General features: G+C 40.4%; 1 protein-coding gene across 1 annotated transcript in view; it reads left to right on the forward strand.

Annotated features, from left to right (window-relative positions):
- The window catches only part of LOC122648495 (chaperone protein dnaJ 13-like), a 116,493-nt gene that overhangs the window by 78,442 nt on the left and 22,832 nt on the right, over positions 1-15,219 (forward strand). The window contains exons 9-11 of the mRNA XM_043841702.1: positions 11,954-12,034; positions 12,795-12,872; positions 14,001-14,240. Coding sequence (XP_043697637.1) covers positions 11,954-12,034; positions 12,795-12,872; positions 14,001-14,240 — 399 coding nt within the window. The remainder of the gene's footprint in view (positions 1-11,953; positions 12,035-12,794; positions 12,873-14,000; positions 14,241-15,219) is intronic.

Here is a 15,219-nt window from a genome sequence, read left to right on the forward strand (position 1 = left end):
TCTATTCAGCCTTATACCTCTTTTGGTCCTAAACCATTCAAATATTTTGACATGTGGTCTTCCCATCCCTCCTTCCTTGCTACTGTCAAAGATGCCTGGGAAAAACCTGTCCAAGCTTTCTCCTCCCCACTTTTTGCTTTTGCCAGGAAGCTCAGGAATGTGAAAGATGCTCTTAAGATTTGGAACACCAACACTTTTGGCAATATCTCCTTGCAGGTCCAAGATTGCAAGGACAAGCTCTCTTCAATTCAGATACAAATTCAATCTGATCCCCTGAATTGTCAACTTGCCGCTGATGAAAAGGCTGCCACCCTCGATTTGTCTGTTCTTCTATCTCAGGAGGAAAGCTTCTTAAGGCAGAAGGCCAGAATGAAATGGCTGGAGTTAGGGGATTCAAATTCAGCCTACTTCCACAGTTCTCTGAAGTCCAGATCTAACTTCAATGCAATTTTACAGCTGGCTGGCCCTGATGGCTCTCCTATTACCAATGTGAAAGACATTAAAGATATGGCTGCATCCTTTTTTAAAGATCTGCTTAATGGCTCTTCGGGTACTGCAGATTCTATCCCCAATGATCTTCTCAACAAAGTTATTCCGATGGAGCTCTCTCAGTCCCTTGGTGCCATTCCTTCGGAGGAGGAAATCATCACAGCTATCCACTCTTTCAAGCTGAACCGTGCTCCTGGTCCAGATGGTTTCAGCATGGGTTTTTTCTTAGCCACTTGGGAGTATTATCAAGGAGGACCTCATCAATGCTATAAGAAGTTTCTTCTTCAATCCTAGCCAAATCAAAGGAGTAAACCACACGTTTCTCTGCCTCATTCCAAAAAAGGAAGGAGCCTCAGCTATGTCGGATTTCAGGCCCATTGCCCTATGCAGCCAGATCTACAAGTTCATAGCAAAGATCCTGATCTTTAGACTCAAGACTGTGGTGGACCTCCTTGTTAGTGAAAATCAGTCCGCTTTTATCCCCGGCAGGAACATATTAGATAATATTCTCCTTTGCCATGAGATTGTCAGAGGTTTTGAAATAAAAAACCACTCCCCAGCTGCTCTTATGAAGATTGATATCCATAAAGCATTTGACTCTTTGAGGTGGGATTTCATTGATAAGATATTGATCAAGATGGGGTTTCCTGCATCTTTCATCTACTGGATCTATTGCTGCATTTCTTCTCCGAGCTTCTCAGTCCTTGTTAATGGTAGTCCGGCTGGGTACTTTGCTTCTTCGGTGGGAATCCGCCAAGGGTGCCCTCTATCCCCTTATATTTTCACCTTGGCCATGGAATTCTTATCTCGAAAGATCCAATCCTTCACAGACCAGCAGCTCATCATCCCTATTCTTAAATGCAAAGCCCTCAAGCTAACCCATCTTGCCTTTGCAGATGATCTCATGATCTTCTCAAAGGCCTCCATCTCCTCTTTTGAGTCCATTATGTATTGTTTGCAGCACTTCCACTATCTCTCGGGCCTCCAGATCAACCCTACAAAGTCTCTCCTCTTCTTGGCTGGGATCTCTGAGCTAGATAAATCCCCTCTACAAGCTATCTGTGGTTTTCCTCTGGGCCAACTTCCAGTCAAATACTTAGGCCTTCCTTTAATTCCAGCCAGGTTATCAGCCCATCATTGTACTCCCATGTTGGATCTCATCAGGAAACGGCTGCAGCTGTGGAAGGGTAAACTTCTCTCTTATGCGGGTCGACTGGCCCTCATCAAGTCTGTGCTCCAAGCTTCTTATATCTACTGGTCTGGAATATACGGCCTGCCTTCTTCCATCATCAAATCTCTGGAATCTCTTATGGCTTCTTTCCTTTGGAAGGGTACTGACTCCACAAGATTTCTCCGCCCTACTAGTTGGGCCTCAGTTTGTCTCCCTCTGGCTGAAGGTGGCTTGGGTATTAGAAGGATTCAGGAGGTTAATTCAGCTGGTATCATTAAGTTGATTTGGAAGATTGCTTCAAGAAAGAAAAGTATTTGGGTGGATTGGATTTATTCGGGGCTGCTTAGATCGGATTCCATATGGACTGGCTCCATTCCCTCGGATGCTTCCTGGGTATGGCGCAATATCCTGCTTTCCCGGCCCCTTGTACTTGGTTCCATTCACTCCCACATTGCTGATGGAACTGACACTTCCTTGTGGCTAGATCATTGGCACCCCATGGGCATTCTCCTCCACTAAGTCACCTCCAGAACTATCTATGGCTCCGGGTTATCTAGAAATGCTTTGGTGGCTGAGATTATTGATGGAAATGGCTGGATCCCCCCTCCCTCCCTCAATCCTGTGATTGTCTTCCTTTGGAACCTCCTGTCTTCCATTCAGAGAAGACCCTCTCAGCGGGGTGATTGTGTTTTGTGGTTTCCAAACACTTCAGGTTCTTTCAGCTCCAAAGCTGCTTGGGATCTCATTCGGACGCGTCATCCTCTTGCCCATGGAGAAAGCATGCGGTTCAAGCAAGATATCCCCGCAGTTGCTTACAGATTTGGCGAGTCTTCTCCAACGCCTTCCAACGCAGTCTTTTCTCCGGCATCAGCACATTTCAGTTTCTCCTTCTTGCGGCCTTTGTTGGAAAGGGATCGAAGACTCAAACCATCTCTTCTTTGATTACCCCCTCTCCCGCGCTATTTGGAAAGGCATTCTTGCAAAATGCTGGCCAAGACCCCGTAGGATTCTTCCTTTCGATAGAGAATGGCTATGGGTGGATATGACCTTTGGAGGCTCTTCTCTCTGTGATGCAGTTGGTAGGATGGCTTTTTGTGCCACGATCAATCATATTTGGATGGAGCGTAATCTTCGGAAATGGACTACCAAATCTCGCACCACTAGCCAGATTTGGAACTCCATTTCCTTTGAAATTACTTCCAAACTCAGTTCGGTGGCCCCCTCCTCTTGTAAGGACACCCCAAGGAACAGGCTCATTGTTGTCTCCTGGGGTCTCTCCTCTATCTCCCTCCTTGCCGCGGGCTCTCCTGTTTGAGTCTTTTGGTCTTGATCTATGTTTGTCCTCTTCCCCTCCTATTTGAGGGTTGTTGTTCTTTTTCTTTAGTAATGAAATTCTTATTCACCCAAAAAAAAAAACTTGGTATCAGAGCCGAAGGATCCCTCTTCCTCCTTCCCTGCGATCTCTCTCCCTTGCATCTCTCTGCAGTACCCTTCCCTAACCTCTGCGCAATCTTCCTCCCAACCCAATTATTTTGAGTCTCATCGATAACAACCCCCACCGCCTTCTTTTCTTCCCCAAACCACTGCATCACCCCAACCCTAAGGCATCAACAGAACCCCAATCATCCCTGCAGTTACCACAGACAACCCTTCCCCAAGCCTACTACCCCATCTAAAACCTAGCCGCTGTTTCCCTCTACCCACTGCAACCTTTCACTCCCCTCTCTTCAATTTGGCAGCAACCCCTCCCCTTGATCCCATCACCTTCCTCTTTCTCGTGTGACCTTTGACCGAACCTTCTTCCCCCCCCCCCCCCACTTTCTATGGTTCCATCGACCGATCGATATCGAGAGAGAGCATTACAAAAAAAAAGAGAGAGGACTCATACCTGGTTATTCGAAGTTGAGATTTCCTTGAGAGCAGCATTACAAAAAAAAAAAGGAGAGAGAACTCATACATGGTTATTTGAAGTCAAGATATCCTCCCTGATTGGCTTCATCGCATTCACAGCTCCTTGTTGAAGCTGAAGGCCACAGTTGAAGCCGAAGTCACCTTCCGCCACTGGTTGCTAAGCCGAAGTCACCTCTCCCCCATTTTCTCAGCTGAAATCTACTGGACTCCTGCTGCTCTCCCATCGCCAGAGGGAGAAGACCCTCCTCAACAGGATTTCCGCTAGATCCGTGTTTTAGTCGACGACCTCCTCTGTCGTATCACAAGGCCTCCCTCACCTCTTCTGGTTTCTTGATGGTAACCTCTTTCTTTCCCCTTCCTAATCAACATCTTGTTTTATTTTATTTTTAACCTATTTTACTGCTTCCTACTGTCCTTATTATAGTCTCCTTTCATTTTCTTTAACTTTCAAGTTTTCCCCCATCTATACATGTCTCATTTCTTGTGTGTTTATAAGTGAACTTTCCATAATTATGATACTGCCATCCTCCTATGACTTTCACTTTATTTACGATTCTGCCACTGTTATGATAACTTCATTATATTTATGGGATTTTCCATTTAGCTCTTTGATTCGAGTATTCTCTTATCTGTGTGGTCCCATATCGATTCCACATAAGGTTTCCAAACCCCTGAATCACCACCAATTTGGAAATTCTATCCATATCTTAGCCATGGCGGTCAATAGTGAGATTCTCCAACAGCTCCCTCCATACTATGATGACATCCATGCAAGCCTCTATTGATCGACAAGTGGCTTCTGATAAAGGAAAGAGTCCCATGCAATCTGGGGATTCTTCCAACTCTATCCCCCAGGATCCGTTTCATGGTACACCACCTCCAGCACCATCACATCCTACCCCACCATCACATCATAATATACCACCACCACCACCACCACCACCACCACCATATGGAGTTGGTCGACATGATGATTATGGAGTTGAAAGAGGAGTGAAGTTGGACGTCTTCGATTTTTATGGGGATAACAACCTAGAGCAGTACCTTGACTAGGCTCACAGTTTGGAGTTTTTTTTGTCCCCCAGATGGTACGGGTTGACTGAGGCGAGAACGATCTTATTTGCAGAGGCTAAGCTGAAGGGCATGGCTCGAGTCTGGTGGATCATGCACCAACAGCAGAATCAGACTCGAGGCATTGGGTTAGTCACTACCTGGGCTGAGATGAGTAAAGCCATGAAGGTTTGCACTATTGAAAAATGAAAACATGACAATTGAGGAGTACGTCAATAGGTTTTACTATATAGCCACTCAATTTGATTTTTGAGTGGGATGAAGAGGTATTAGTGGCACAGTTCCGCAATGGTTTGCACCCTCAAATCAGTGCTGCACTAGCATCCATCCGGCTGCCTACAATGGAGGAAGCTGTACAGGTGGCATATCAAGTAGAAGAAAGTCTAAAGTGGCCATACACTCAAAGGACTTTTACAAATACTTTCCCCCTAGAGGTAACAGTTCCAGTCAGCAACAGTCTTTGCCCCAGGAACAGTCATTCAGTAAACCACAAGCTAGTGGTCCATCGATGGCATCTTCACAACCTAATTGACCATATTCTCCACCTCGGCATGGTTCCGATAGACTTCCTGTGATGCCAAAGGCAGCTATCAGTGTTTTACATGCAAGGGGTACAAACATATTAGCGCTCAGTGTCCAAACCGTTTGGTGGCTTATATTTAATGATTCTTTCATACCATATGTTTCAGAAGAGCACCTCGGTTTTGAGACAGTTGATTTGGAGGTAGAGCGTGAGCTAGATGAAGTCAACGACAGTGACAGTGATGTGGAGTAACACCCATGTTATGTTCTTCGTCCGGTTTTTGACCACTCATAAGGTCACTGAGGATTAATATTGGCACTTGAGCAGTATCTTCCAGACCTGCATGAAGTGCAATGATCAATCATGCAACTACTTGATCGATAGCGGTAGTTGTACTAATGTCGTCTTTGAAGACACTATTTCTTAAGCTGGGATTGTAGACAAAACCACATCCAACTCACTACAAAGTCGCATGGGTGAACAACACTAATCTCAAGATTACTGATTGGTGTTTGCTTATCTACTCTATCGTGGATTTGGATACAGTACACTGCAACATCCTCCTTGGGAAGGTGCGTCATATTCTTATTGGTCGACCGTAGCTGTTTGATAAGAAGGTATAACATTGTGGGTATGCGAATACCTACTCTTTCAAGCACGACAATTAGGCCATGAAGTTTCTTTCCGCTAAAGATCTCCCCGACATTAAGCTCAAGAAGGTAGCAAGGTCATTCTCCTGCTGCGAGTTGACTCAGATGACCTCCTTGGTCCTTATCTCAACTCGACAGAGTCAAGTTCTTTTCAGAGGAGGCGAATTGATGCAGTAGCACTTGGTTGGTTGGACAAATATGAAAAACTTTGGAAACCCAAAGCCAGATGGAACCGGTCCAACCTGGGTTTTGGGTCCAACTAGGGTTGGAAGTAGTCTAGTTATTTTATGTCTTTATTTGCTTGGGTAGGTAATAGGTTAGTTGTTTTGTTTTGAACTCTAATTAGTTTTAGAGTTGGTTTACAAGTTAATTCAAGTCCTACAATCTAGTAAGTGTCTTGTTATTTTCTTATATATATCCATATGCCCCCAACTTTGAAAGAGAGAATGGAATAGACAAGATTTGGTTTTTGTTCTGAGTGAGTGTGTGATAGTGAATTTTTTCACTCTTTTCCCATGCAACTCTTGTTCTCTATCTTAGGTTTCTCTTCTTCTCTAACCGGGTCTGCAGTACTAGGGTTTAGGCTGCAGTCTTGTAATTGTTTATTGTATAGATTTACATCTCTAAATCTACAAGTAAGCTACTGTATGGATGATGTGGTTATGATGGGAGTTATTGTTCTGATGTAACAATTACAAAAGCTAATGGATAAATTCAAGTAGTTTTAGTTGTGAATGGGAGAGTTTTGTAATGGTAATACTAAATAGGATTTGGAGGGAAATCCAAAGCAGAAGTGTACATTTTGTATGTCCTTGTCGCACCCATTTTTAAAGCTTGACTAAAACTCTACAGCCGAAGAGCAATAAAGTGACTTTTTTTCTGGTAAGGTGATGCGATATTTTTGTAGCAGTAACTGCTCAATAACACACATTTCTCTTTTGATATATAGAAGGCATTTTGTTAATTAGAGAGAAGTTCTGTGTACAATACAACTCAACTCAGGCTTACCTCAACTAAATGGGGTTGGCTACATGGATCCTTTTCCTGCAATCAACTCTATTCAAAGTCATACTTGTTACTAGTCTTAAGCTATGAATGTCTTTCCTCACCATTTCTAGAGTTATTTTATGCCTACCCCTTGCTCTTTTAGTTCATTCAATCTGAATCTAATCACCCCTCCAGAGCATTCAAAGGCCTCCATGCCACCTCAAGCGGCTTTCTTGCAACTTATCATGTATCAGAGCTACTCCTAAATTAGCTTTAATTTGTTCATTCTTTATTTTATATGGAGACTAATCTAGTTTTGTGCATGATGAATATATAAATAAGCTAATTGTAGGCAGTCAATATATAATTTGTTCATTCCTTATTAGAGAAAAGTTCTGTGTACAATGAATATATAAATAAGCTAACGCAGAATCATTAGGTGGAGGCTATAAAATATGTATATACAGAGAAGTTAGGAGAAAAGGGAAAGAAAAAATTATTGATTTCTGGAGGAACTGTGGTGGGGGATAGGCTGGATGAACCTTAGGTTCAGGCTAAACACCTCTCTTACAAGATCCCAAGTCACCCAAATCAGAAAACTCAACAAAAATCAACCTTCTCAGATGAAGTTCAAACTCTGACAAACACTCACAAATAAATAGGATATATGACCTTCAGAAGATAGCAGTGATCTAATGGTCAGATTTAAACTAATTGAAGAATAATTAAATCTGAAACACAAATTTCAGAACAGAGGAGAATTTCAATTACTCAAAATCCAAGAGTCATATCAGCCTAAGCTTCAGGTCGGATGTCACTCTTGGCTGGATCAATCAATTCCCAAAATATGATTTAAAATTAAGGGCTGGATTTAAAGTAATTAAAGGCACGTCAGGTCTGAAATAGAAAAACAGACAGAAGAGGAAATTTCTTATAAGATCAGATCAGAGAATCTGATCAGCCAGATAACTTGGTCGAAGGACTGTATTAGGAAGGCCTTGGATGCCCCCAAGTCTCACCCTGATCTGATGGACAGATCTGTCTCAGGTGATTAAACAAATCAGAATGAAAATAAGGCTTAACAGGGTAACCGCAGATTAGGAAATCCGTAATCAATGATGAAATCAAACTAGAACAGAATAATTAGGAATAGCAATTGAAGATTAATATTAGAGCCACTTGATTCAGAGAATCAAACAAGACACAGCAGGATCAATTGATAGAAGATTCAAACCAGTACCTTGTTTGCAGTAAAACAGAGTATAAGAAGAGAAGGAGGGTAACTAAGGTTTCCCACCAACTGGATCGAATCCCACTGTCCAAGGCTTCACTCCATGACTGAACCATACAGGTCTCATGAATAAACTTCAAACTTTAATCTTGTGGAGCCTTGGCTCATTACAAGCTATTTATATAGAAAACTAAAACAGAATCCTAATTTGACTATGAAATCAAATCTTATTGCTAATAACAAAACTTAGTTGAAAAGGAAACATAATCCTGATAGGAAAACCTCCCACACAAGTGAGGGAGTTCTAATTTATTTAAACTACTTAAATTAAAATCTAAATAGCTAACTAAGCCCACTGCTGGGCTGGACTAAGTCCACGAATTGTCACTCAGCCCCTATTGAGCTGGGCCTGGCCCTTGTTCTTCTTGTGGGAGTTTGTGATATACTCCGGCCCTGCATCAAACTGTATCCCAATTGAAGGCAGCTTGCATGGATTTACTTCTTGAAACTTATTTTGAAGGCCACAATTAATATTCTTCTTCTTATTTGTTTGTTAATTTTTTCTTCGTATAGCCAAATATATTAAAGAGAAGAAAGAAAAAGATACAAGGGTAGTGATGAGAAACAAGGAGGCTAAAGGCTGTCAACCCAAACAAAGGACTCTACTTTGATTCTTCCCCAAGTACAGTAAATCCCTATTATTCCTCCTATGGCTAACTTGTCATACAAAGAATATGCTGTTCTCAAATTCTCAATCTCTGGGAGAAGGAAAACTTCCCACTCAAATGCGGAGACCTTGTTCTTTTTTCTGTGTGATAAACGACCAATCTTTTTAGAAAACTACAGAATAGAAGTACAGCAAAAAGAAGAGACGTAAGGCTCACCCAACATAAAAGTACAACATCAACAACAGCAGGAAGAAGGCTGCTCTCAAATGCAAAGACTGCCTACCAAAAAGAGACATTTACCTGCCTAGAAAGGGCCCTAGCCTTTTTGATGAGGTGAAAGTAACTCCACAGCCCCACAACGTGAGACTGTAGCCACGGAATGACTAACTTGGAATCTCCCTTTACAATAATATCCTTCTAATTATGGTCTAAAGTGATCTGTAAACTGTGAATAAATGCCTTAAGCTCTGAAGTATTGAAGTCTGCCATGCTGATTGGGCCTGAAAAGTCATAAGAACCTTCCAATCATGGCTTAAAGTGATCCGCGGGCCCTAAATAATTGCCTTAAGCTCTGAGACTTTTCTCTTTTAATGAGGTGAAGGGATTTTTAAGGGCCATTAGTCTTGGCCTTAAATATTCTCTTTATTTACCCTCCATTGTGAAATGAAGACATCAGTAGTGCAGCTGGTAGCAGGGACATACCTATTTTCATTTTCCGGCTTTGTCGTAAAAGCATGTTACTAGCAATCAGATATCAATAGCATATCTATCTCTCTATCTATCTATCTGTCACACCCCGGCCCGGTTATTAAGAGCCAAGTGTGGCGGGATGTCTCTGACATCCAACCAATCCCCAAGGATCACAAGTGCAGTACCCGATTCACAATCATTGCTCACAGATACAGTAATCAGAGGTAGCGGAAACAATTTAATTAATAGAGATAACATCATTAGTAAGAGAAGTCTAAATGATATTTCATTAATATAAATGATAAGGCTTGTGATACAACTATACAGTTCTCAAAGGTAGCACAGAGTAAAAGTATACAAGAAACTATTCTATAACTATATAAAGCATTTATAAATCATAAAAGAGTGGGGAGGTAGCCTGGACTAGATCAGGAGGTTGCCCAATCATCATGTGCGATCAAACTCGTACCGTAAATCCAACATTAGAAGTAACTAAATCACCTGAAAAAAATAAGGATATCCACGGGGTGAGCTCTCAACGAGCCAGAGGGTAAAGCATACAAACACAATAAATCCATGATCGACGTGCTAAACTAACATATTCTACGATACTAAGTCTCATGGGGTATAAGTACTACTACTACTGTGGTAGATGCTAACCTCGGTCCGGAACTAACCCTTCGGTCACCCGAGCGAAACCATTCTACCACGGTGAGGACCCGCCCGGTTCCGGAACTAACACATCGGACCCGCAGACCCCCAAATGACCAACCCTGCCTGTTTATTCCCACGCGAATTAGGGACCCGCTAACACGGGGACGAAGATGGCATCCGGAACTAACACATCGGTCTCTCGCACGGGTTGTCAACACCTTTCCCCCCGTTGGTAAGGGCGCGATCTTGGGTAATGAATATCAACCTAGCCAGTCAGATCTAAACATAATGAGGCAAGCGTGATCCGAGTTATAATTTACCGAATTCCATCATCATAAATTCACATCATATAAATAATCATTGCGAAATGCAATGCGGTATGTCTTTGTAACTTATTTTACATGCGTCTAATGCATTAAATAAAAGCTAGAAAATTACATGTTCCAGGTATAGAGGTAATGATGCGTAGGCGTGGCATTCAAAGATAAAGTTGAAATTAATATGATAAACACACAGAAATTAAGGTCGAATCCCCTTACTTGTACTTGTAGTTAGCCTAGGTGAATAAACTCCAAGTAGCAAGAAACAAACAAATCTAAATATGAGACAATAATATTTTAGATTAGTTATAGAAGGAATCTGAGTCGTTACCCACCAACAATCCAACAAACCGACTGTAAAAAGAGAAAAGCATTCTAAACAACATACCAAACACTATACGATAGGTTGGGATGGTCCAAGGTCAAGTCTAAGGAGTCTAAGTCATAAGGGCACAAAATGGGGGAGCCGGATGCGGACTTCCGGGGAGCGGTCGGCCGCCCCGGGCTCAGCAACAAGATCCGGTCGTGTCCGAATTTGGGGTTTTGCTTGATTGGCCAAATCTTTGCATGTATGGCCCAATTAGGAGTTTCAACATTAATTGAGGTGGGTCAATCTATTTTGGGTGTTGATTTCATAAATAGTTAGTTAATTTAGGAATTTCTTCAATTAAACCTAAATTAGCTAGGTTAGGGTTTACTATACAAGTAATAGCTTTGACATTAAAGGTTTGATTAGAGTTTAACACTCATTTCGAGTCCGATTGGGCTGGAATTAGTTAGAACAGCCCAATCTCACAACAAAATCTAATTATTCAAGCTTAACTTTGAAGCTTTAATGGAGTGCATATATCGACCATCTTAAATATTCACCTGAGATTCTGGGAAAAAAATTAAAAGTATTCAAGGATAGATGGAAACACAACATAATTCGAGTGATGATGGACACCAACACACACACAACACATGCAAGCACGCACACACACACACAAAAAGAAAGGTGGAAAAAAATGGAGACATGCTCAATGGCTCAACCTTTAAGGCAGATCCTCTTGAACCTCTTCCTCCCTGGAAATCTGGAATCATCATTGAATTTATAGTGCTCTAAGTTCAACATCAGTCCAAGAATATTAGGTGACAGATTGCACGGCATAACAGTGTTGTGAGAAGATGATCTAGGTGTTCTCAGCCCTCTCCCTTTAATTGGTCTATGGGGCTTATTGTCCGTACTTTTGTCTTTATCCCCATTTTTTGTGTTTTTTTTTTTTTTCCCACTGACATTTTGGTCTTATGGAGTTCCATCTGTGTCTGTCTATGTATGTCATTTTTTTTTTTATGATAGATATTTTCTTCTATTCCCAATGAAAGGAACATTTCAAAGTAGTTATATTGTATCATGTTACTTAATTCTATACTCTGAAGAAACTGATGCCTCATTCTGACATAATCTGGGGAGAGAGCAAGTGTATAGAAGTTTAGAACCCCCAATTTAGTAATTTTCCCCTCTTTGAGGTTGGAGTTTTATCTGGTCATTTTATGCATTAGAAAATTTTCTATTTATATACTCTGATTCTTTATTGGATATACGCAGATCTTGCTTTCTAGGGAGTTGACTGCAGTTGTTGCAACTGGAGCATTGATGATTCCGGCATCTCTCTATTTCCTTCTCAAGGTTTATGCAAATATCTCAATTCTTTTCTATCTTCAATCTGCTGATCATTCCTTCAGTTGATTTGATGTTAAAGAACAATATGCTTTCACTTGGGTGTTGGTTGAACCGTTGAAAGAAACAAGTTATGCTATGTGTCTCCAACGTACTGATTGAACAATATACTTTCACGATTATGAAAACCTTTTTTTTTCTCTTCTAAAAATTCTCTCTTCTAGTGGAGCTCGAAAGTAGAAAGTAGAAACTGTATGTTCTTTCTTGAATGCCTCCAATGACAAGAAAACATCCACCACGGAGAGACTGACTCTAGTAAAAGTGGATTTCTGGCTAGAAGAGTGGTTTGCTTTGACTTGTACTTAGTAGTTTTTAAAACTGAAGTTTGATAAAGTGTCAAGTTTGAACCAATGAATACGTTATATTTGATTTCTGTGAGTAATTTTTAGGTTTTAATGTTTTATCATTGTTTTCTCTCTCTAACAGAGGTTCTTAACATAGATACTGCCTTGTTACTATGTGGTGGAAGCATATGTATCAACATGAACACATCCACCACATGATTCCAGGCATGTGAAATACTGATTTGAATTGTCATGACGTTGTCTTTAACTCAACATTCTGTGACAGCTTTATCCTTTGTATTCATTATATGCATTGTTCTTGGGAATACATTGTCTGCCTGAATTTGATGTTTCATTTGTTTCCTTAGGCTAGAGAATCCCTTTTAAATGGGTGCTAATTCCATTTCTCTTGTATATGATGACAGACGTTTGTTGTAAAACCTTATTACCTTAAGCGGGAGAAGCAGAAGGCACTAGAGAGAATGCAAAAATCTTCTATTAAGGTATGTGGTATTCATGGATTTTCTTGATTTACTGCGCTATATTGATTTTTATCTATGTTATTATATCCAATCTGGAGAAGAGACTGATACTACTTTTATGTTTGTAAATGGAAGCTTGTGTAGGACAAGGCTAGATACCAACTGCAAAAGTTCAATTCAAATTGCTAGTCGTGAACTAGTAAAATTTGCGATCCAAATTTCAGAGAAACATTAGAGTAATGATTCTGTCCCTCCCCCCCTCCCCCCAATGAGTAAAATAATGACGCCTTTAATGCCCAGAGAACCAGCAAGTTGAAAAAAAATTGGTGACTTGTTTTGCAACCTCAATACTTGAGAAGACCTTTGTTCCTTTTTATTAGGTGGAAAGAGAGAATTCCTAATCAAATTTATGAATTTAGCAACAAGTTATCCAATTTGACTTGGTTATCAGGGTACTCCGTTGTCAGAAAAAGAGAACAAAGTAACTAGAAGGATCATCTAGAAAGCGAGTTGTTTTGGATGCATTCAGACAGAATTTGGTTGGGAGGTGTATTTTTTGTTTTGTTTTGGTTTTAGCATAAACTCTATTGTTTTTTGTTAGTAATTTGTAGTTTAACATGATCCTGTGCCTCTCATTTGGTTCCTTTATAAATACATTCTACTTTGGAGATGTAAATTTGTGGAACTTCTTGTGCTTTGAAGTTTACTTAGTTTGTTACATTTAGACATTGTCCTTGGTGCTAGGGGGAATTTTTGAAACTTCAAGTGAAATCTATCGAAATTAGCAAAATATTTCTCTTTTCCTTGGGATCCATATCTTGCAAAATTGGCAAGATTGCTACAATTTTGATCAAAACCTGTCAAAATTGGTTAAATATTTCTATTCCCCTAGGGTTTGAAGCTACCCCACCAATAGAAATGTCAAACATTGTTTAGAGGCAGTACGACTTACACGTAATAATATTAGATTTTATTTTCTATTTCATGCGTGGTTTCTGAACATCAGATATTGGTGTGGTTGATGCAATTATATCTTGCAAGATATTCCTTATTTTCTTGAAAACTAGGAATGCATGGTTCCTGCATCTCCTTAACTTCAGTGAAAGATGTTTAGGAATCCTCTTTTTTTTCTTATCTTGTCTAATGCAGATCCAGGAGGCCAGAGAAGCAGCTGAGAAAGCTCATCAGTTATTACAAAATGTGGCCAACAGGAAGAGGAATAAACAATTAGAAACAGGTGGGCTGGTTATTACAAGAGCAATATATGGAAGTCATAAAGCTTTTAAAAAAAGGAAGGAATCGAGAGATGTGGATGATGATCTTGCTCCACAAGTTGTGGATGTGACTGTCCCCCTGAACTTCCTTATGAATGATTCTGGACAACTGAAGGTATCCTTTGGTTTCTTTTGCTGATTCTCTTTATATGCATGCTTTTCTGTTGGATTGGACTGTTGAACTTGCAATCTAATTTATCTAATTTATTGGCCCTTTATGTTACTTGAATGGAAGGTCCAACTGTACAGAGAAAATTCTCAAAGAATAAATGATAGACAATCGGTATGTGCATGGAAGTTTGTTTAAGTAGGACACTATTGTTGATTGTAAATTATATTTAATTGTAACTCAACTATGTTTTGAGTTATCTTTTCTAGGTATTTTGGAAGGTCTTTTTATTATTTTGCTAAATGGAGAAAATTTCAGTTGATATTGGACATGCTAAATATAGCTAACACACCATGATGGATAAAATTTTATCCTTTTCTTTTTGTTGGGGGGGGGGGGGGAGATGGCAGCATGTACGATAGAAATTTGTGGTTGTGAGGCCTCCAGCTCCCTCTTGTTAAAGCTGAAACAAGTGAAGGAAAAGAGAATTTCTTTCACCATGGCTGTTTGGTGGGTGGGGGAGATGAGAGTAAATTCCACTTGTTGTCTCCATTGCCTATGTTGTTGCTGTTACCTTGCCATAAACATTTCAATCCTCATTGTTAAGTTGTGTACATATACCTTAGGGGTATGGTTGTCAAATACTCTGCAGTATACTCATAGGATTAGTTGGTGATCACGATAGGGGAGTGTCCCTATCGTGATACGCTTATGTTTCTTGGAGTTCCCTTATTAGTTGGTAGTTAGTCTTTGTCTTGTCCAGTGTATACTCCTACTAGGAGTCTATTTGGTTTGCTATTATAAATAAAGGATGATAGCCACGATAGACATACAAGTTGAATCTATCGTGGTTCAGCAATTCTCTTCTCTCTTTCTCCCATCGTTCTCTCCTGTCTCTTCTACTTGGCAGGTACTGGTTTCAGATCCTTGTTTGCTACATTGTATCATAGCTGGAACCAGTACTTGCTTTCTCCTTGATATTTGT

Source organism: Telopea speciosissima, chromosome 1 (genome assembly GCF_018873765.1).
Source record: "Telopea speciosissima isolate NSW1024214 ecotype Mountain lineage chromosome 1, Tspe_v1, whole genome shotgun sequence".
Lineage (NCBI taxonomy): Eukaryota > Viridiplantae > Streptophyta > Magnoliopsida > Proteales > Proteaceae > Telopea > Telopea speciosissima.